Source organism: Miscanthus floridulus, chromosome 3, assembly GCF_019320115.1.
Source record: "Miscanthus floridulus cultivar M001 chromosome 3, ASM1932011v1, whole genome shotgun sequence".
Lineage (NCBI taxonomy): Eukaryota > Viridiplantae > Streptophyta > Magnoliopsida > Poales > Poaceae > Miscanthus > Miscanthus floridulus.
In genome coordinates, this window is record NC_089582.1 from 68,731,422 (window position 1) to 68,755,303 (window position 23,882).

Genomic DNA, 23,882 nt, shown 5'->3' on the forward strand with positions numbered 1-23,882 from the left:
TTCACTGAAAAGTATTGATAAAGTAGTGCTACAGAATGGGGCACGGAAATACACCCAAAGGGTTTGCTACACGATTACACAAGTTTGAACAGATTCGACTACCACAGCAGCTGATTTCTGCACGGTTTCTTTAAAAACTCAAATAGTCATCCCAATGGGCATGATCAAACACGGCAAGGAAATGCAGCAGGGCATGATTAACACATGGCAGATTGATAAGGAGTCTAAGCTGTCAGGCACCCACCCTCCTGGAGATGCACAGCGACGGGTACAGCGATTGCAATAAATAGGACAGGTGAAGATCAACAGTGTTTGGTAAAATCATGCAGCACCAAGATTGCTAAATCGTGCAGAACCAAAGGTGGGCAAATCATGCAGCACCAAGTATCTAAACGATCCATGCATGTATACCAACAGTAAAAATACAATTGACCGCTCACTTTCGGACGTCGAAAACATAACATCGTCCCTTGCAATCAACCATGCAACACCCTTACGATCCCAGCCCAAAATATGTATTTGGGCCATGGTCGTAACTAATCTAATTTTTATTTATCCAAAAAAAAACACGTTAAATCTGTTCACCAAAGACCATACAGCACTTCGAAGCCCATCACCAAAGACAGGAGAAACGGCCTTTCACTTGACAGGTCAGCTATAGAGGCGAAACTGCTTACTTAGCAATGTCAAGCCAGCCCTAACCATAGCATCATCATAAGCAGGGAAACCTAAGATCCTGGCGACTGCCCAGCAGGCAAAGAATCCATCGTGGCCTTCTTCTGAACACGGAAAAGTTTGGAGCGCTTCTCAACGAGATGTTTCTTCAGAAACCTGTCTGCATAGGATGGATACTTCTCTTGAAGGTATGCCCGGAGACACTTGTGGTATGAGAAATCCTCCAAATCGCCATTTGTTCTAACGACAAAGAGACATCTTGAATTGAACTGAGGGTGCCTGTCAACCTTTTCAAAACAGTGTTTAGGAAGAAAAAAAAAAAGAGCAGTTTCAATTGGAAGAGCACACAGGAGAACATGCCGTTACCATGAATGCAGTATGCAACACAAGTATCACATGTCCTACACAGAAAATCAAGAGCTGCTTCACCACAGTTTTCATCCTAACTTATTGGTATCCATGATGCAAGAATGATCTGTTTCACTTATCCTAAATCCTACATCTCACTTTTCAATCCTTTTTTCACATAAAGCCCTTAACATTGTGGAATTTCTCAACATTGGCCTCACCTGCAAGACCATTAGGTCAAAACAGAAGTGTAACACCTGGACAAAACCCAATTCTATGGACTGAAAACACATTATATGCCTTTTGTATTGCTACGAGGAATCAGCACTACAAATTAGCAGAGAGAAAAAACAGACACTGTTACTGCTAGTGGATCAGCAATGATTTCTGACCAATCCCAATGTGTATACACTGTGGTAGCAGATAAACAAGAGCAGAAGATTAACTCTTTTTTCCAACAAATAAGGCACTAAAAATGACCAACATAAATCTGTGATCTGTTACACTACATAGGTTTCCAAATTCTCATTAACAGCGCCCAAGTGTGTTTGCTTTTTAATTGATTATGAATGACTTAGAGCAACTCCAGCAGGACCCCTACTTGAGCCCCCATAGCTAAATATGGGGGCTCACATAAAAAATCCAACTCCAGCATGGCCCCTACTACGGACCTCAAATTTGTGTAGGCACCAAAATCCTCCCACCAGACCCCATTCCCATTGGCCCAACAACCCCGGCCCCCATCCTGCGGCTTCCATGCGCGCTCGCAGGAACTCCCTCCGCTCCGTTGAGCTCCTCCACTCTGGCAACCTCCTCTGCTCCATCCCCTCCCTCATGCCGCGCCCTCCGGCGGCCCTTCCCATGGGCAGCAGGGGCACCGCAGACAGGTCAAGCGGCAGGGGCACTGCAGGCAGGCCGCGCCCTCCCGTGGGCGGCAGGGGCACCGCGGACGGGTCGAGCAGGCTCGTGGGCAGCGGCGGCAGGGGCAGGCGCCGACATCTTCTGCTCTGAAGCCGCCGGCGTCTCCTGCTCGGGGCAACGCGGACGGGTCGAGCAGGATCGTAGGCAGCGGCAGCGGCAGGGGCGGCGCCGGCATCTCCTGCTCTGGGGCCACCGCCGTCTCCTGCTCGGGGCAGCGTGGCCAGATCCACCGGTCCAGAGGAAGAAGGAAGAAGAAAGAGGAAGAGAGGATGACGAGTGGGTCCCATTTGTCATTGCCTAGTGGAATAGATTTGGCTGTTCCAAATTTGGGTGCTGCTGTTGGAGTAGAAGCAGAAAACTGAGCCAACAAAAATGGGTAGAAGCACCCAAATCAGATTTGGGGGCCCTGATTTGGTGCCCCTGCTGGAGTTGCTCGCAAGAGAATGCAATGGGATTGAGTGGATGAGAATGTTTTGTTAAAGCTAGGGGAACGTATGATAGAAGGACACAATGTGAGAATTAGAGTAAAATACTGTGTGGCTGGTCAATAAACTTGTCTGTTGTGTCATCCAAGTCCCTAAATTCCCAAAATGCAGAATTGACTCACTGACTTTGATATGGATCTCTTTCATGGTTCAATAGGGTCTACACTAACATGGCACGCTGATATGATTCGCCATGATAGATCCGTCATGCAGCTCCGCGTCCCCACCTGTGCATCACATTCACACAGGTGCCAGTGCCGACGCCACCATGGCCGTCACCCCCCTCCTCAAGGCACCAGCCTCAACTCCTCGCACCCTCCTGTGTGGCCGCACCTGCTCCCAATGTCCCACTCTTACCCCACTGCGGCCTCCAACTCCTCAGGTCCCCATGCCTCCCCTATCTCTACACCCACCCATCATCTCCCCCCCTCTCGGACGCAAAGGAGGCCCCAAATATTCCTCATCCTTAACCTCACAAGGTCCATCATCAACTCGCTTGTGTTCCTGCTCGGCGGTGACAACGGTAGGCAAAACCCACACTGTGCACCTGCTCCCATATGGCCATGTCCTTTTACTTGTTCTTCGCACTAGATAGCCTCTGCCAAGGCATGGACACCCTCGATGTTGAATAATTTGCTGCTGGTCTTGCACACAAGTCTGCAACTGCAGACCAATTTCCGTGCTACTGCAGTGCAATTTCCTTGCAACTTCCTAGCAAGTTCCTAGGACTGTAGAGTAGACTAGACATGACTGCTACAGCAGTCAACCTTAACTAGCTACCTTGACTGGGCGCTTGCGGGTGGTGGAGAGGAAGAGGAAGAGGAAGAGGAAGAGGAAGAGGAAGAGGAGGAGGAGGAGGAGGAAGACCCCAAAGCTTGCCGGCGCTGCGGGAAGACTGGTCATTGGGCCAAGGAGTGCAAGAACCCGAAGGAGAAGAAGGCTGAGGCACACCTTGCACGGGTGGACAACGGCGAGCCTACTCTCCTGATGGCGACGTTTTGTGCGCTGCACAACGTCGAGCCAGAGTTGGAGGCAAAGGAGGAGGTGGTGGTGGCTGCAGAGCAGGGGAAGGCACCACAGGCCATCCATCTCGAAGAGTCGCGCGCCCAAGTTCACCTAGGACGACTGGGCGGCGGCGTGGAGCAGAGGTGGTACCTGGACTCCGGCGCCAGCAACCACATGACCGGCTCCAAAGAGGCCTTCTCCGAGCTCGGCAGTGGCGTGACGGGGTCGGTGAAGTTTGGTGATGGCTCGAAGGTGGAGATTCGAGGCCGTGGCACCATCATCTTCCGGTGCCAGAATGGGGAGCACCACGCGCTGACGGATGTCTATTACATCCCTCAGTTGCACTCGAGCATCGTCAGCATCGGCCAGCTGGACGAGCATGGTTGTGAAGTGCTCGTCAAGAGGGGCGTGCTGCGGATTCGGGATTGGGAGCAACGTCTTCTCGCCAAAGTACAAAGCTCCCATAACCGGTTGTACTTTCTCGATTCAAAGGTGGAGCAGCCGGTGTGCCTGGCGGCGCGGCACACCGAGGAACCGTGGTTGTGGCATGCACGGTTCGGGCACTCGAGCTTCGACGCGCTCGGGCGGTAGGAGAAGATGGTGCGAGGGCTACCCACATCGAGCACGCCGGCGAGCTACCTGGCGGGGAGGTAGAGGAGGCAGCCATTTGCAAAGGCGGCCAAGTATCGCGTGGGGAACGTGTTGGAGCTTGTCCACGGCGATCTCTGCGGGCCTATCGCGCCGGCCACGCATCGCGGGCGGCGCTACTTCTTGCTACTCATGGACGACTACAGCCGTTACATGTCTACATCTCCTAACAAGCAAGCGGGCGGCGCTACTTCTTGCTACTCATGGACGACTACAGCCGTTACATGTCTACATCTCCTAACAAGCAAGGACGAGGCGGCGCGGCGATCAAACGATTCCAACGTCTCCTTTCTCAAGACGTTCGGGTGCATCGGCCATGTCAAGAAGACAAAGCCGAACCTCGCCAAGCTGAAGGATAGGAGCACTCCAACGGTGCTCCTGGGCTACGAGGAGGGAAGCGAGGCCTACCGGATGTTTGATCCGCGTGGAGACAAGGTGGTGGTCTCGCTGGCTGTGGTGTTCGACGAAATGGTGTCCTAGGATTGGAAGGATCCGGGCACGGGGGAAGCCAGCAGCATTGGCGAGACATTCGTCATCGAGCACATGGTCATCTACGGAGGCGGAGATGCTGGAACAAAGGAGCCAGCTGTGGACGCGCCAAGTCCAGCAGTTGTGGCGGCGCTGGGTGAACCGCTAAGTCCGGCCATGACGGGCGCAAGCGAACAGACTCCACCAGCAGCCGCCCACACACCTCCACCATTGTCCCCTGCTGCGGGACGACAGGGGACACCTCCAGCGACACCACTTGAGTTTGCCTCTCCTCCGAGCAACATCGATGAGTATGTGGACGCCTTCCACGACGGCGAGGAAGTGCGGTTCCACAGGGTGGACAACCTCGTCGAGGACTCAGCTGCACCAGGCCTAGCAAGCAGATTGCTTGACGATCAGGAGCTGCTCCTGGTGAGTGTGAAGGAACCGCCCACGTTGATCCCAGGACGCAAACTGGAGGTGGGCGATGCTGGAAGAGATGAAGGCGATCGAAGAAAACAGGACATGGGAGCTCGTTGATCCACCTCCAGGCTATCATCCGATCGGACCCAAATGGGTCTACAAAGTCAAGCAGGACGAGCGCGGCGCCATCGTCAAGCACAATGTGCGCCTCGTTGCCCGTGGCTTCGTCCAACACGAGGGCATCGACTTCGAGGAAGTCTTTGTGCTGGTGGCGCGCATGGAGTCAGTCCGCCTGCTGCTGGCCATGGCAGCGGCGAAGGACTGGCGCATTCATCACCTGGACGTCAAGTCGGCCTTCCTCAACGGCAAGCTCGCAGAGACGGTCTTCATCAAGCAAGCTCTAGGCTTCATTGCCAAGGGAGCAGAGCACAAGGTGCTGCGGCTGCATAAGGCCCTGTACGGGCTGAGGAAGGCGCCGCGGGCATGGAACACCAAGCTCAACGCCACGTTGGGTGCGCTGCAAAAACAGAGCACGTGCTCTACATGCAGCGACAGGGTAAGGAGGAGCTCGTCGTCGGCTTGTATGTGGACGACTTGATCGTCACCGGAGCGCGCACGGAAGACATCGACAGCTTCAAGCGTGAGATGGCAGCTCGGTTTCGTGGCCAGCTCTCCTACTACCTCGGCATCGAGGTGAAGCAGGGGAGCGACTCCATCTCCCTTGGACAGCGCGCCTACGCGGAGAAGCTGCTGGAGCGCGGCGGCATGGCGGACTGCAAGCCGTGCGCAACTCCGATGGAGGAAAGGCTGAAGCTGTCAAAGCACAGCACCGCGGCGAAAGTGGACGCGACGCGCTATCGGAGCATCATCGGCGGGCTTCGCTATTTGACTCATACCCGGCCGGATATCACGTTCGCGGTAGGGTATGTCAGTCGGTTCATGAAGGATCCTCGCGAGAATCATTGGATTGCAGTGAAGTGGTTGTTGTGCTACGTCAAGGGGACGATGGATCAGGGGATCATCTTCTCCAAGCACGGCGACGGAAGTAGGCTGCGGCTCATAGTTTTCAGCGAGGCACTCCCCAAGACCGACGACGAAGGTGGGTTGTGGCTCACAGTCTTCAGCGATGCTGACATGGCGGGCGACATTGATGGACGACGGAGCACATCTAGCGTGCTCGTCTTTCTTGGTTTGGCCCCGATTTCGTGGCAGTCACTGAAGCAGGAGATCGTGGCGCTATCTACGTGTGAGGCGGAGTACGTAGTTGTGGCCACAGCGGCGTGCCAGGCGGTCTGGCAGCGCCGACTGCTGTTAGTCGCTGAATTCTTACTCTTGGTAGTAGCAGAATTCTTACTCTCATCGAGAGAAGATGACACTAGGAGTTGTGGCAATTTTCTGATTTATTTCTCACACAAATGTCATGCCAACCTGAGGAGTTGGGGATACATATTTATAGGTTGCTAGCCAGCCAAGCATATGCCAAGATGCTAGTCTAAGATGCTAAGATGCTAGTCTAAGATGCTAAGATGTTGTCCTCTAAGATGTTGTCCTAGATGTTGTCCTTGTGGCAGCAACAGCCAGCAGCCCCACAAAGACCAGACCAGCCAGACGATCATTCTCCCTCTAAGTCTTGTGCGTCGTCTTGTGGGAAAGTTGAACCATCCCGGTCCTCGAGCAGAGCTCAAGGAATTTGATCCTCCCAAGAGGCTTGGTGAGCAGGTCCGCAAGCTAGGTCCTTGGTGTTGATGTAGCTCGCCTTGATGCTCCCTTCCTCCAAACAGCCTCGGATGAAGTGGTACCTCACCCGGATGTGTTTGCTGCGTTCATGGAAAACGAGGTTCTTTGCCAGGGCCAGAGCGGACTTGCTGTCCACCCTGAGCTCCACCGCTCTAGTGTCTCTGTCGAGAAGATCACCAAGCAGTCGAGCGAGCCAGAGCGCCTGAGTCGAAGCGATGGAGGCCAGCTATGTACTTAGGCCTCGCAGCTGGACAGGGCCACCACCTGCTGCTTGACCGACTGCCAGCTAACGAGGCACTTGCCGAGGAAGAAGAGGATCCCGCTCGTGCTCTTGCTGGTGTCGATGTCACCGGCGTGGTCGCTGTCGCTGTACCCGACAAAGTGTGCCGCCCCAGGGCACCTAGGGTAGTAGAGGCCGTGATCGAGAGTCCCCGCAATGTAGCGGATGATCCTCTTCACAGCCTGCTGGTGCTCCGTCGTTGGTCACTGCATGAACCGACTAACGTAGCCGACGGAGAATGCCAAGTCCGGCCGTGTGTGGGCGAGGTAGTGAAGGCTCCCCACAAGACGCCGGTACTGCGTAGCGTCCACCTCCTCCGTCGTGCTGTCGCGGCTCAGCTTCAGCCTCTCCTCCATCGGAAGTGAGAGCTGGGTTGCAGTCGGTGAGCCCAGCTAGCTCAACGACGCGCTTGGCGTAGGCGGTCTGTCGAAGCATGATCCCAGAGTCATCCTGGTGCACCTCGATTCCCAAGTTGAAGGAGAGAGGCTCCAGGTCACTCATCTGGAAGGTGGCCTTCATCTCTTCCTTGAATGCCGCCACGTCTGCATCCTTGGTGCCGGTGATCACCAAGTCGTCGACGTAGACACCCACCAGCAGAGCATTTCCTCCACTGTCCCGTCAGTAGATGGCCGCCTCATGCGGGCTTTGCTCGAAGCCCATCCCCTTTAGCGTGTAATCCAACTTGGCATTCCACGCCCTCGGTGCCTGCCGCAAGCCATAGAGGGCCTTGCGCAGGCGGAGCACCTTGCCCTCCTTGCCGAGGATCACAAATCCCGACGGCTGGTGCACGTAGACCTCCTCCTTCAAGTCGCCGTTAAGGAACGCTGACTTGACGTCCATGTGATGAACACGCTAGCCCTCCTAGGCAGCTAGCGCAAGGAGTCGCACGGACTCCATCCGTGCCACGGGAGCAAAGGCGTCGTCGAAGTCGACCCCCTCCTTCTGCACGAAACCTCGTGCCACCAAGCGAGCCTTGTGCTTGACGATGGCGCCGGCTTCATCCCTCTTCAGCTTGTACACCCACTTAAGGGTGATCGCGCGGTGACCACGAGGAAGGTCAGCAAGCTCCTAGGTGCGGTTCTTCTCGACCGCATCCATCTCCAACAGCATCGCGGCGCGCCATGCCGCATGTCTCTCGGCCTCTGCAAACGACCGAGGCTCGCCGTCGTCACACGCAAGGTGCAACTGCGCCTCCAGGTCGTGAGGCACCGGTCCCGGCACCGACTGGTCGCCGAGAAGGTTCTCCATCGTACGGTACCGCAACGGCTCGCCGTCGTGGTACGCGTCGATGCGCTCCTCGTCGTGAGAGAGCGGAAGTAGCGAGCTCAACCGGGTTGTGCTCGACACGAGCTGGTGTTGGAGTAGACGTGCCCGGAGAGGTGCCTGTCGGTGCTGGAGTGCGTGGCGGTGCCGGCTATGGTGGAGCCGGACGAAGGACTCATCGCAGCCGAGGTCCTGGCTGGAGAGCGTGGTGCTGTCGGAGTAACAGGCGCCGGGGTCGGTGGAGGCTCAGGGACTGGCGTAGACGCGCTCGCCGAAGAAGAGCTGCCTACTCCCCCAGCTCCCTCGAAGTGGACGTACTCGACAGTGAAGTCGTCGTACGTCGGAGCCGAGCCGTCGTCCACCGCCATGTCCCACGCCCATCCTCGTCCTTCGTCGAACACAACGTCGCGCGTCGTGCGCACACGCTGTGTCTTCGGGTCGAGGATGCGGTAGGCCTTCGAGCCCTCCGCGTAGCCGATGAACACTCCCTGAGTGCTCCTGTCGTCGAGCTTGCTGATGTGGCCTAAGCTCCTTGGCGAACGCGAGGCAGCCGAAGACCCGCAAGTGGGAGACCACCGGCTTGCGCCCATGCCAAGCCTCGTGCGGTGTCCTACCGTCGAGCGCCTTGGTAGACGAGCGGTTGAGGATGTAGACGGCCGACACCACAGCCTCTCCCCAGAAGACAGCCGGCATCCCCCTCTGCTTGAGAAGGGCCCGAGCCATCCCCACAACCGTCTGGTTACGCCGCTCGACGACGCCGTTCTGCTGTGGGTTGTACGGCGCAGAGTAGTGGCGCTGAATGCCCTAATCAGCGCAGTACGACGCGAATTCAGCCGCCGTGAATTCGCCGCCATTGTCGGTGCGTAGCACGCACAGCTTGCGGCCACACTCCGCCTCCGCAGCAGCCTGCGAGCGCCTGATGGCGTCCGCAGCCTCTCCCTTGCTGCCAAGGACCATCACCCACATGTAGCGTGAGAGGTCGTCGACGAGCAGCAGGAAGTAGCGTCGTCCTCCTGGTGTGGCTGGTGTCACCGGGCCACACAAGTCCCCGTGCACAAGCTCGAGCCTCTCCTTAGCTCGAAAGCTCGCCCGCTGGGGAAAGGGGAGTCGCCTCTGCTTCGTCAACACACAGACATCGCAGAGCTTGCTCCACATGGTCGAGGCACAGCAGGCCTCGCACCATCTCCGTGGCACTGAGCCGCTTTAGGGCCTCGAAGTGAAGGTGCCCGAAGCGCTCGTGCCACTGCCACGCCTCGTCATCCCAACGAGCAGCAAGACAGAGGGGTTGTGTCACCTGCACGTTAAGGACATAGAGTCGATTTGCGCTTCTGGATACCTTGGCAAGAAGGCGGCGACGACGATCCCAAATCCTCATGACTCCATCCTCAACCACCACGCGCGAACCGTTCTCATCCAGCTATCCCAAGCTGATGATGGAGTTCCTCAATGCGGGAATGTAGTAGACTCCGGTGAGCAACCTGTGCTCACCAGACACGGCGGTGAAGATGACGGAGCCGACGCCCTTGATCTCCACGCCAGAGGCATCCCCAAACTTGATGGAGCCTCGGACGCTAGAGTCAAGCTCGGTGAAGAACTCCCGTCGACCGGTCATGTGATGGGTGGCGCCAGTGTCGAGGCACCACCCATCAGTCTTGTCATTGCCGGAGCCGTCGCCGAGCAGGGCATGTGCTTTTGGCTCATCAAGGTGGAGGAGAGCCGCTGCGGTCGGTGCCGCTAGAGGTAGCTCGATGCTTACATGTGCCATGAACAGAGCCGGCTCCTCCTCCGCCTGTGCGACGTGGGCCTGACCGCGTCGTGGCTGTCGACAGTCCTTGGCCCAATGGCCAAGCTGGCCATAGTTGCGGCAGGCGTCGTCTCGTGCCGGCTTGTGCTTGCCGACGGCGCCGCCCTGGGCACTTCTGCGGGCATCACCCTCGGCACGTCCTCACGCCCCGGCCTGGATGTCTCTGCGCGCCTTGCGCGGCTTGCCACGCTTGCGGCTGCCAGTCGCGGAAGAAGGCTCCCCCTTCTTCCGGTCACCTTGGCAGGCATCCCACTGCTCCCGAGTGAGAAGGAGCTTCCCGCCAGTGGTGATGGGCCCCGAGAGAGACTGTGGCTCATCGCTGTCGACGACCTTGAGACGACCTATCGCCTCCTCGATCGACATCGTGGAGAGATCCAGCAGGGACTGGATCGAGCGAGCCATCTTCTTGTAATTCTCGGGGACGCAGCGGAAGAGCTTTTCGACAACCCTCTCCTCGCCGTAGGTGTCATCGCCGAACTGCACCATCTTCTACAACAGTGTTGAGACAAAGAGCAAAGTCATCAACGTCCTCACCTGGCTTGAAGGCCAGGTTCTCCCACTCCTTACGAAGTGCCTGCAGTGTGGACTTACGGGCGAGGTCGCTGCCGATGCGTGCCGCGGCGATGGCGTCCCAAGCCTCCTTGACAGTCCGCTTGTTGGTAAGCGAGAATTGCATTTCGGACGGGACTGCAGCGATGAGGGCATCCAGCGCCCGTCGATCTAGGTCGTAGTCGACGTCGTCGTACCGGACTGCCTCCCACATGTGCCGCACCTGGAGCTTTACCCTCATCACCGCAGCGCACTCGACGTAGTTGGTCTTAGTAAGGGTAGGCCACCCACCGCCGGGGCCGACGTCCCTGACGACAGCCTGGAGCCCATGATAACCACGGTACCGATCCGGGGAGAGAGAGCCACGCTGCCTGTGAAGGCCACGCTCTCCATTGGCCCGTCCGCCACCGTTGTCGTGCGCGCCTCCTCCAGGAGCGCCACCGCCGTGCGCGCCTCCTCCAAGAGCGCCGCCGCTGTGCGCGCCTCCTGCAGGAGCGCCGCCGGCGCGTCCGCGCCTATCTGGGCTGCCGCCACGCTCGTGGGCGTGCGCGGCTGCCCACTGCACCGCCCGCGCTCGTCCTGCCTCCCTCCCCAGCAGCTCGAGGTCCGCGTCGGCGCTGTCGTCAGCAGAAACGGAGCTGCTGATGCTGTCGCGCAGAGCCTCAACCTCTGCTGCCACCGCACGCGCTGCATTCGCCGCCGCCGCTGCTTCCGCCTCCGCTCTGGCTGCTGCCAGCTCCGCCGCTGCCAGCCTCGACGCACTTGCCGCCGCCGCAGCGGTCTCTGCCGCGCTCGCTCGCGTTCCTCTGCCGCGGCAAGTTCGGCCTCCTGCCGACGCCGTGTGCTCGAGGCGACCGAGCGCTGAGACTACCCTGCGGACATGACGCGCTACCGGGGGGCTGCTGCGTGGGGAGAGGGCTGCTTCAGACAAGCTGCTGCGGCCGGAGCTGCTGCTGCTTAGCTGGGGCTGTTGCGAGGCTGGGAAAGAAGATGAGCAGGAGATGCTCAGGCTACAGGATAATACGGCTCTGATACCAGTTGTTAGTCGCTGAATTCTTACTCTTAATAGTAGCAGAATTCTTACTCTCATCGAGAGAGGATGACAATAGGAGTTGGGGCAATTTTCTGGTTTATTTCTCACACAAATGTCATGGCAACCTGAGAGTTTGGGGATACATATTTATAGGTTGCTAGCTAGCCAAACATATACCAAGATGCTAAGATGCTAGCTCTAAGATGCTAAGATGCTAGATGCTAAGATGCTAAGATGCTAGTCTAAGATGCTAAGATGCTGTCCTCTAAGATACTGTCCTAGATGATAAGATGATGTCCTTGTGGCAGCAACAGCCAGCAGCCCCACAAAGACCAAACCAGCCAGACTTATCCATCAGCTGCTGGGCGAGCTTATCAGGGAAGAAGCTCGCCCACCGACATTGATGGTGGACAATCAGTCCGCCATCGCCCATGCAAAGAATCCAGTCCTCCACGACCGGAGCAAGCACATCGACACCCGTTTTCACTTCATCCGTGATTGTGTCGATGGAGGACAGATTGTTCTGGAGTTTGTCGAATCTGGACGACAACTTGCAGACATCCTCAGCAAGCCATTCGACCATCTTCGATTCATGGAGCTAAGGGCCAAGATTGGAATGGTGGAAATCAAGCAAGAGCAGCAAGATTAGGGGAAGAATTGTTGAATAATTTGTTGTTGGTCTTGCACAGAAGTCTGCAACCGCAGACCAATTTCCTTGCTAGTGCAGTGCAATTTCCTTGCAACTGCAGAGCAACTTCCTAGCAAGTTCCTAGGACTGTAGAGTAGACTAGACATGACTGCTACAGCAATCAACCTTCACTAGCTACCTCTGTAGGACTGTAGAGTAGATTAGACTTGACTGCTACAGCAGTCAACCTTCACTAGTTACCTCTGTGTATATATATATATGCAAGCTATGGAAATGTAATATTTAGTTCAGTTTGCTACACCTGCAGACTTGAGAGTGCTGTCAGTGTGAGTATTCTGTTCTCAAAAAGCTTGTTTTCACTCTCTCTTCTTCTACCTCCAGCCAAAGGTGTTGTGTGGGTGCTGGTGAGCTCGCTGCTCACCTGTGGGGAAAGATCAAGGGCCCTCGACTTGTTCATCGTTTGCATGTCCAGTCTGGTCACCCTGTCCGCTGCCAATGTCCTGCAGGGAAAACAGGTGAACAAGTGTGGAGAGATGACGCAGGGCCAAGAAGGCTAGAAGGTGGAAGCAAGCAGCGGTTGCTGGGATGCCCAAGGCGACTGCGCGTCAAGGCAAGGGAGCTGCTCATGGCGCAGAAGCACAGTGGCCAGACATGAGGGAGATGGAGGACGTGGTGTCCATGTGCGAGGCATTCACCATGAATGCAGTTGGATGGGATGCAGAGGAGCTGATAGCTGTGGATCTCAGTGGTGCCTGCCAATGGTGTTACAGACCATGTGGAGGGGGAGTCCCTAACCACCACAAACATCCACGAACCAATGCTGCACCACATGCCCCCATCTCCATGCTGCCTCTGTTGCCTGCCCTGCCCATACACCTTCACATCCTGTGGGCATCAACCAACTGTGCCTCTATGCACCGGATGGCCATGTGTCTGCAGCTTGTTGCGGGTTTGTTGGTTGCTCGCATGGAGGAGCTGGGTGGAGCATCAGTGAAAGCAGCTAGTTGTTCCTCTGCTCAGATTCAAAAAAGAGGGAGATCAATGGGTGCATGGTGGTCGTGCTTGTGTTGGGATCCAGAAAACATCAATGGAGGGGCAGGGGATCAGAGTGAGGCTGCTGCTGTGGAAAGGAAGCATACGGAGGCTGTTGCTAGTGACCACCTGAACAGAGGTAGCAGCTGCACTTGGACAGAAGGAAGGGTAAGAACACATGGGAGGAGAAGGTGCTCCATGACAGATCCATCATGGCAAACCACGTCAGCACGTCGTGCAGGTCTAGATCCAATTGGACCACCAACGAGACCAATATATCAAAATTGCATTTTGGGAGTTCGGATACCGAGGTGATAAAGCTAGGACGACATGTCCAGTCAAGTTTAAGCAAGCATTGCGGGGAAGATTAATAGATTGATTATTATGAGTTGTAGCCTTGTAGGGTACAAACACATATATAGGCAAGGATGATCTAAGGTCGGTTTATAGAAGTACGGCCACCATTGGATATCCCTGCCTTTCAATACAATTAATCAATCTATAGGAGGCGCACCAGCTATGAGACAGGTGTGTCACATATCCCTGCAGCCTAATGGGCTATCCAAGTATCCATCTAACGCTAAGGATTAGTCGTGCACTTTACACTGAGAATTACTAGAAAGACGTTTATGAACAGGAGTACAGTAAGCACAGCATATTGAGAATGATAGTTTGCAGCTTAGGCCTCGTTTAGATTGCGAAAAAATTTCAACCCGATGAATAGTACCACTTTCGTCTTATTTGGCAAATATTGTCCAATCGTGGACCAACTAGGCTCAAAAGATTTATCTCGTGATTTCCAACTAAACTGTGTAATTAGTTATTTTTTTTATCTACATTTAATACTCCATGCAAGCGGCTAAAAATTGATGTGATGGAGAGAGAGTGAAAAAACTTGGAATTTGGATGGCATCTAAACAAGGCCTTAATAAATTTGTGGTTAAAATGCACAAGGGGTGCCTAAGTTAGCAGTAAGCACAGCATATTAAGAATGATAGTTTGCAGCTTAATAAATTTGTGGTTAAAATGCACAAGGGGTGCCTAAGTTAGCTCATTGAAACTGTAACTAAAGATCATCTCAAGGGTATCAAGTCATTGGTCGTCCTGGTGGCATGGTAGATTTGGAAGCATAGAAGTGATTGTGTTTTTGAGGGATGTCGGCCTAGTTTGAATACCGTAATGCAGGATATCAGGGATGAGGTCAAATTGTGGTGTATGGTGGGAGCCAAAGGGCTCCTTAGCATATGACCTTGACTATAAGGGTGTTAGGTCGTTTCTAATTTTTCTTCCTGACATTTCAGTTGTCAGGCCTTGCCCCTACAGGGGTTGTACGAGTCGCCTAAACTGTCTCTTCCTCTTAATATAATGATACGCAGCTCTCCTTGAAGCTATTCAACTCAATCCAGAGAGTCATCATCGTTTTGTGGCACCATGACTAATTATATATGCACTCATTTCTAAGACCAAGCCAGTGTACAAACACATGTTCCACACTATCTACAGCAGTTAGTTTTACTATAGCTCCTAAGGGCATGCAGATGCGCACATAGCATAAGTTAATAATACCATCTACAAGTGCAACAAATAAGATAGAGAATATGACATATTCAAGTTCAATCAAGGCGGTCAAAGGCGCTGTCCAATATTAGGAACAGCGGAGATCCTCTATATGAACTAAAAGTAGTGCAAATAGCTAAAGACTTCCTCCGTTCCAAATTGTAAGTTGTTTTGGCTTTCTAGGAACAAAGCTTTTGCTACGCACTTGGATATAGGTTATGTCTAGATACATAGCAAAAGCTATGTACCTAGAAAAGCCAGAATGACTTACAATTTGGAACAGAGGAAGTAGTCAGCTTTTGTAGTAGTTTCAACAGCAAACAAGTAACAAAATTCCTGAGTAAAACACAGCTAACCATGAAGGCTTTGTGCCAAAAAGGGGAAAAGTCTAGAAGATAACAGAAGACAAGGAACAGACTTGTTTGAGGAGCTAACATCTATTTTGGTAAATAGGTTAGGTAATCATGCTCACCATTATACCATCAAGCCCACAACCAATCTTTTCTTCTGCTCGAGGATGATGCGAAAGAAGCTTTTCTGTTACAACCTTTTCTTCATCTGGGCTTAGAAATCCACCATTTCTATACCTGTTATAGCACAACAGAGTCAGAACAGAAGGAACTATTGATGCAAGGCGTAAAATGGTACATCTTCACAAAATGGAAGTATGACAGCATAAAAACAATTTAGGAGGGTGTTTTGTGGAGTGTTGTTAATCAAGAGCATAAAGCAATGCTAGTGAAGTTTCTGTTTCAGCTTAGGATATTAATTTAGTAGCATATACTCCCTCCGTCCCAAAATAAATGCACATCTCGCTTCTCAAGGAGTCACTTTTTAAAGTTAAACTAGAAATATAGAAAATACAACTGGACCTAATGTTTTCCTGGAACAAACAATCTATGTAGGTGTCAACTTATTATGTATACGATCTAGCAGCATTCTCCCACCAAGAATCCTTGTATTGCTCCATTGATGCCATAATAAAGCATGCATTCTGGCACTTAAGCCAGGACATGCCATGTGCCTCAAATTGACTGCTTTAGTGCTTTGTAAGAACAGACTATTCGAGTACATAAACGAAGAAAGCAATCTGCGTGTAGACAGAAGTAGTATGTAGTGGTTTACTAAGAGTGGATAGTGATTTCATTTACATTAGCTAGCATGCATTCTAGTTAGCATGAGCAGATCAAATACAGCAAAGGAATACAGTTTCCATACAAAACAAATCAAGGTCATCTTACTGGACAGATTAGTGCTGCCATGAAGAACACAATTAGGCATAACTGGGTCTTTGACACTGAGAGATGAGCGCCTCAGCATCTCTTCCTCCCCTATTTGGTTTTACTTTTCCTTCTATCCTTCTCCCAAATCATTTTTTAGGGAATATCCTTCTCCCTAATCATGAGCTCAATTAAGTTCAAATCTGCAACAGTGAAATGATTTGGAGGTAGACTGGTACGACGGCTTCGAGCGGAGGCATGCTGCAGTACAAATCGATTCTCCCTGTTGGGTGGTGCCATTTGGATGCTCCAGTAGTCCAGAAGTATAGATATTGATCTGTTGGCCCCCATCCAACTTTTCCTCTTGCCCAAGGCAAAGAACTGCTCAGTGTAGTTCTCCACCATGCTGGTATAACGCAGCACGGCAAACTCCCTAGTGTAGGCTACATGTTTTAGCGGAGGTTTGTTAAGTGTTGAACCTTAACAAAGGTTGTCCTTCCAATAAAAAATGGTGGCTAACAACTTTCAGCACAACATACACCTGAAGGCAAGGTTTGGTTTGCCACATACCACATCTGACAGAGGCTGCAGAGCAATGATATATGCACCTGGCCAGTGTACTCCACCATGTTAGTACCATGTACTATAGCCAGCTATCCTAGCAGGTTGCTGTGTGTCTACAGTACAACAGCCATTTTGACGCCTTGGTGGCGAAGGTAGAAAGCTGGACAAACACCACCAAGTCAATATCTACACCGTCATATTAATAGTGCCTCTGAAAACAGATGTGGAGCTTCTAGTGCCCAATGATGTGTGATTTAGCCCCCAGCTTAGCTCACGCTTACAAGCATCGAACCAACATGGTTGTAGAGACCACGCAGAAGGAGGCATCAATACCTCATGCTTCGTTGGCTGTGTTTCCCACATCTTATGTGGCTGGAAACACTGCTTCTGCTGAAGGAGCTATGTGAGGAACTGACATGTAGGCCAAGATGACTAGTGAGAGTTAAGCTAGTGCTTCTCTATGTATCTTACTATTTCCTGTCAAACTATTGTCAGCTTTGTTAAGCCTAGTATTAGGAATATGCTCAGCATCCACTTGGTTAGAATATGCTGGAGCAGGTAAGGAGGAGAGTAGCCATCTGCTATATAAAGTAGCAGTGGCATAGACCATCTTGTATCCCAAGTTTTGCTTTTCAATTCCAACAAGCGGCCAAGGCCAAGCTGCCCTCTGGCAGTTCCCAAATCTGGGATCCATTTGTGTTACCTAGCCAACAATTGGTATCTAAAGCTAGGTCTTGTAGGAGTAGTTAGCCACCATATCCAACCACTCCAGTGTCTCTGGAGGATCTGCCGGCGCCAGAGCTCGCGCCGCTGGCACACTGCCGGACGCCGCTGCGCGCATCGCAGCCGCGGAGGCAGCAGCCGCTCACACGGCTGAGACGGCCAGGGAGGCAGCGGCCACAGCCCAGGCTGCAGCGGCTGCTGCCGAGGCTCTGCGCGCGGAGAGGTAGCCGTGCCACTAGTCGGGGTCACCAGAGCGGCGTCGCGGGCAACGCGGCCGCTCACCTGTGGTGCAGACGGTCTACCGGGACTCAGGAGCAGGGACGCCGTGGCCGATGCTAACCAAGACGAACTACCACGAGTGGAGTCTCCTGATGAAGGTAAAGATGCAATCTCAGCAACTCTAGGATGTCGTTGAGGTCAGAGGCGTCGACTTCCACGACGATCGGCGAGCGCTCGAGGCTATTTACGCCGCCGTACCTCCAGAGCTCGGAGCGTCCCTCGCCGACAAGGCCACGGCAAAGCTGGCGTGGGAGTCCATCGCTACAGCCCGCATCGGCGGCGATCGTGTCCGCTACGCGACTCTGCAGCGACTCTGCCAGGACTGGGAAGCCCTCGCCTTTCTCCACAGTAAGCAAATTGAGGACTTTGCCCTCCGGCTCTCCAATTTGATGCAGTAGATGGCACGCAACGGCAACGCGAACCTCACGGAGGCGCGCGCGGTGGAGAAGCTCTTGCGCTGCATGTCAAAGAAGTACACCCAGATCGTGCTCGCGATAGAGACGCTCCTCAATCTTTTGGCGCTCTCTATCGAGGAGGTGACCAGGAGGCTGAAGTCAGTGCAAGATCGCAAGGAAGCACCTCGCACCAAGTCGGTCGCCGTTGGCGGCAAGCTGCTGTACAAGGTGGAGCAGTGGCGTGCTCTGGAGAAGGAGGATGAAGGCTCCAGCACGTCCAAGGAGCATCGCCGGCGTCCACGCGGCGGCAAGAAAGGCAAGCCCAAGGGTGATCGCGACTGCAGCGGACACTCCATCAATGCCTCAGCCAACTACACCACCTGTGTCCCCGGCCGCTGCATCCCCTGCACCGCCAACTGCAACACCAGCGCATGGTGGGCAGCCCCAAATTGAGTACCCCACACCACTGGAGGATGCAAGGATCGTCTGGACGCCTTCTACGTCAACGAGCCCCCCGCTACCGCACGATGACCAACATCATCGGCAATCAGCCTCCACCAGGACCGGCGCGGCGTCTCTTCGCCTAGGTGCACGTGACGCACGTCGGCGAACCTCTGAAACGCAAGGCGATCCAACGTGGCGGGCGGCAATGGAGCAGGAGATCAAGTACGTCGAGGAGAACCGCACATCGGAGCTGCCCGACGGCCGCCGACCCATTACCCTGAAATGGGTGTTCAAGCTCAAAAAGGACGAGTAGGGCGCGGTGATCAAGCACAAGGCGCGATTGGCGACGCACGGCTTCATCCAGCAACAAGGGGTCGACTACGACTTCACATTCGCTCCGGTGGCGCGCATGGAATCAATTCGGGTCTTCCTCACGTTGGCGGCTCAAGAAGGGTGGCGGTCCACCACACATGAAGTCCGCCTTCCTCAACGGTGACCTCAAGGAGGAGGTGTACGTGCGCCAGGCACCAGGCTTCACTGTCGTCAGAGAAGAAGGCAAGGTGTACCGCTTACGCAAGGCACTATGCAGGCTCCGCGTGCCTGGAACGCGAAGCTAGATGCTGCACTCAAGGAGATGGGCTTCCAGCAGAGCCCACACGAGGCGGCGGTATACCGGCGAGGCAGCAGGCGCTCTGTCCTCCTCGTAGGCGTCTACGCCGACGATCTCATCATCACCGGCACTGAAGAAGATAAAGTAGAGGCGTTCAAGGCGCAGATGAAGAAGGTGCTCAACATGAGCGACCTCGGCCTCCTCTGTTTCTATCTCGGCGTCGTAGTGCGCCAAGATGCCAACAGCATCACCCTCCGTCAGACTCACTACGTCAAGCGCATCCTCGACCTCGGTGGCATGGCTGGCTACAACCGAGCTCACACCCCCGATGGAGGAAAGGCTCAGGCTCAGCCGTCACAGCACGGCGGAGGAGGTGGACTCCATGCACTACCGATGGCTCATCAGCAGCCTCCGTTACCTGGTGCACACCCGACTGGACTTGGCGTTCGCGGTCGGGTTTGTGAACAACCCACGGTGGACACCCTCGACTACGGTCTGCACTACGCAAGGGCTCCCGGCACGACACGCTTCATCTGCTACTGTGACAGCGACCTTGCCGGCAACATCGACAAAAGCAAGAGCACGAGCATAACCATGTTCTTCCTCGGCAATTGCTTGGTCAGTTGGCAATCTCTGAAGCAAAAGGTGGTGGCCCTGTCAAGCTGTGAAGCCGAGTACATTGCCACTACCACTGCAGTTACTCAAGCATTGTGGCTGTCAAGGCTACTATGAGAGCTCGGCAGAAATGTCAAAGTGGTTGAGCTGAAAGTGGACAGTGCTCTAGCTCTGGCCAAGAATCCAGTCTTCCATGAGAGGAGCAAGCACATCCGCGTCAAATATCACATCATCAGAAGTTGTCTGGAAGATGAAGCATCAAGGCCTACCACATCGCCACTAGTGATCAGCTGGCAGACATTCTCACCAAGTTGCCGGGAAAGGCCAAGTTTCAAGAGATGAGGCAGAGGATTGGGCTGAGGCAGATCACCTCCAAGGCTTAGCACAAGGCTTAGGGGGAGAAATGAGAGTAAAGCCTAGTGCTTCTCTATGTATCTTACTATTTCCTGTAAAACTATTGTCGGCTTTGTTAAGCCTAGTATTAGGAATATGCTCAGCATCCACTTTAGTGGTTAGAATATGCTGGAGCAGGTAAGGAGGAGAGTAGCCATCTGCTATATAACGTAGCAGTGGCATAGACCATCTTGTATCCCAAGTTTTGCTTTTCAATTCCAACAAGCGGCCAAGGCCAAGCTACCCTCTGGCAGTTCCCAAATCTGAGATCCATTTGTGTTACCTGGCCAACACCTAGCTCTCAAAGGTCACCAAGCAATCGACTGCTAAAGGGATGGCAACATATCACTGGCTCAATATTTTGGTGAGCAGTTAGTCACTGCAACTCAGCAAGCATCTCTTTCACATAGAGAGAGGTACTCAACAACAAAACTATCAACGATAATGGGGTTACAGCATTGACAATTTGGCATCCCTGTTCAGCGAACACTAGTATCCTAACAGCAAGGCACACAGTGAAGCTGCCACACCATGGGGAAGAAGCATTGACAGCTATTGTGGACTAGGGGCAACACATAATGTCATTACTGGGGGCTTCATATCATCATGCATGCAATTCATAGCATGTAAAACCTAACTCAATGATTCTTTAATATAAAGGGATGAGTTGGAAAATCTTAGCTGTGACTTTCAGCTTAGCAGCCATAAAGACCACGAGTCCCTGACTGCACCATCATTTCTTATCATCAGCAAGCTTCACACAATAATATGGCATTCGGATGCTGAGGAACTCTACCATGCAGGCAGCATGATAGCTGATTGTATGTCTTCACATCCAGCTCAAGGATAAGCTGGTGTCGGAAGAGGGTGGACATGTTACAGGCCTGTCCCATGGGCCCAGCGAGGCCCAGGGAGAATCAGCCACCACCCCATCCCCTCTGACGCACACCGGCAAGTTATCTTAACTGGGAAGAGGGAAGTTTATCTATTTCAGTTATGACTTTCGAAAGTGCTACATAAGTAAAGATACCTGAACATAAACACAAGGCAAAAGTCACGTTGATCAAGAAAGAATAAAAAAAGGCTCGCTCATCTCTTAGTATGCCACCTTACTTCCCTAGCTAGCCGCATCCCCAACCCTACCCCACGGACAGCCAGCTGTGGGTCGCCATCGCTGAGGCCTTATACCCCTCCTCTCACCTCTCAAGCAACAACCCACCAGACCATCACTTCTACAGATCTAACCCCTAACAACAGCATATCGTTTGATGGAAATAATGCAAAAGTTCAATAGACAGGAATACCCAAGAACTACAAGGTCATCTTCATTAACATTTTTTGTGTTCTGACTTGTAGTGTCACTCTTCTTCTATACTAGTTCACAACCCAATTGACCAAATAAAAAATTTAGTTTTGCTTATGCCTCTGTGCTTCTAGATAAAGGAATGGAGCTTGTGTAAAACGAATAACTCATATTATAAACCAACTCGATTTTGCAGTGACCTAAGGCATACGACCACTCTTCCATTTTGGAGAATAATTCCACTGTTGTAGTGTAGCAATATCTGGCAATAATATTCTATTACAGCTAATTTCCATGGAACAGGAAATAAGATTCCAAGAAGAATGGGCTTCTTTATTACAAACATAAGCATTTACACAAGAAACAGGGGCAAGCTCATTCCATATTTTCCCTGAATTAATCTTCCCCGATAGCAGTAAATTCGTGCTTTTCACAAGTGTTTCTAGTCTCACAAGATTCCAAAAGCTTTCCCAATCATATCCACATTATCCCCATCTGAAAAAGAAGAAAGAACCACAATTCTGACAATAACGGAAACCACAGGACTCAGCTACATGTGAATGTGTCCAACACCACTAGGGAGTTTCTGCATATGGATTTGTAATACGAACAAACAAACTAAATCTGAATCCCCAAATCAGGTGACAAAGTAGAGCCTATATCACTTAATGCCATGGAACCATGTGTCGTGTCCAGGATTAAGCTCCCAATGTGCAGGGTCCATCCGTCACTGGCTACACATTACTTAATGACAAATTCGCGACGCAAAGAAATGCTAATAAATACACGGCAATCTTATGTATCATCCTGAAGATCCTGAGGAGAAGATAGCCAACAGTAGGTACTGGAAACCGAAGTTGACCTGCGGGAGTGGATGATGTCCTTGACGAGGTTCACGACGGGCTCGACGTCGCGGAAGATCTCCGCCTCGGCCTCGTCCCACGGTCCCGCGGCGGAGGGCTCGTTCGCGGTAGGGGTACCGCAGAGTTGGCGGTGGCTGCGGTATGAGAGAGGAGAGACGGCGGCGGCGAATCCGGCAGGACGGAGGCTCCCGCGGAGGAGATGCGTCCGGGCGAGGGCGGCAGACAAGGCCATGGTTGCTTTGGTGTGGCGGCGGCCGGCGAGAATGAAACGACGCGACAAACAGTCTCCTGGGGTTTAACTGACTTGGAAAGTGAAGCTGGGCGGCTGGGCCACATATGAGAATGGGCCTGAAGCCCAGAATTTGTTTTGTACAGCAAACGAGTTGGACCCAAATTTGTAACGAGGTTTCCTCGAAGTTTCCCAACTTTGCAGTGTCGTGGACGTCTACGATGTGTAATCTCCTGCAACTAGAAAAGACTAAAAGTAAAACTATTTTTTTTGATACGACGTTTTTTTGAATCGCTCCTCCCTTCCGACCATGTGATATCCCGTGCGATAAAAAAAGAAACTGACATCCCTGCGATCCCCGTCTGCTTTGAAGGAAACAAATCGATCACATGAGGCCACATACATGAAGGAAACAATAATCATGTATGGAAGGAAACAATTGACAAAGATCAAGCAAGACTCCTCCCTTCCGGCCATGCAATACCCCGCGCGATAGAAAAAAATTGTCATCTCTACGATCCCCGTCTGCTTTGAAGGAAACAAATCAATCACCTAAGGCCATATGCATGGAATAAAACAATAATCATGCATGGAAGGAAACAATTGGCAAAGATCAAGCAAGACGACTCAATGAGATTGACCCTTAATTTTAATGTTTCCAGCATGCAGACATGAAATTAAAAAGTGGCTACTCCTTGAGAACATCAGTGATGCCAAATAAAAGATGTGTAGATTATACATGGTGAGACTGATGAACTTTCTACAATTTTCTAAACGAATATTCCAACCATTCGTATATAGGTCCATTTCCCTATATTTCTTCGTGCTCCAATTAGCATATAATATGAAAGTATTGTTGTGTTCATCACGACTTCCAGTTGACTACTCCCATTAGCATATACATCATCTGCCCTAAAATATAAGTCGTTATGGGATGTGTGCAGGTCAAACTTTCTCAACTTTGACTAGGCTTGTAAAAAATATGTGCAATATTTATATCTCTAAATAAGTTTATTATGAAAATATATTCAATGGTTTATGTAATGATACTAATTATGTATTATAAATATTAATATTCTTTTAAATATAATTGATCGAAGTTAAAAAAAAAGTTGGCTTCTTGGTAAGCGAGAATAAATTCTATTTTGGGACAGATGGAGTATATGAAAGCATTGTTGAAAATATTTTAACAATCAAGTTTATCTCTGTCTGATTGGTAAGCTTAGACATCGTAATGGCATCAAAAATTTCGACTCTCATAGACACCCTCATGGATCAGTACAAAGCATTCCAATCCTACAGGATACACAAATGACAACCTTAAAGTTATGATTTTTTAAAAGGGTGGACAATAAAGACCATCTTAG

General features: G+C 52.3%; 1 protein-coding gene across 3 annotated transcripts in view; it reads right to left on the bottom strand.

The window, feature by feature from the left end:
- Window positions 1-293: 293 nt before the first annotated feature.
- Window positions 294-23,882, bottom strand: part of LOC136541766 (protein DCL homolog, chloroplastic-like) — a 48,331-nt gene continuing 24,742 nt past the window's right edge. Inside the window, exons 1-4 of one of the 3 annotated variants that reach the window (XM_066533851.1) lie at window positions 22,286-22,573; window positions 15,350-15,464; window positions 911-962; window positions 294-807 (exon numbers count right to left, since the gene is read on the bottom strand). In XM_066533851.1, coding sequence (XP_066389948.1) covers window positions 713-807; window positions 911-962; window positions 15,350-15,464; window positions 22,286-22,518 — 495 coding nt within the window. In that variant the 5' untranslated portion in view covers window positions 22,519-22,573 and the 3' untranslated portion in view covers window positions 294-712. Of the gene's footprint in view, window positions 963-15,349; window positions 15,465-22,285; window positions 22,574-23,882 lie in introns of those variants that run through there. The other 2 variants (XM_066533849.1, XM_066533850.1) reach the window with 2 other exon arrangements.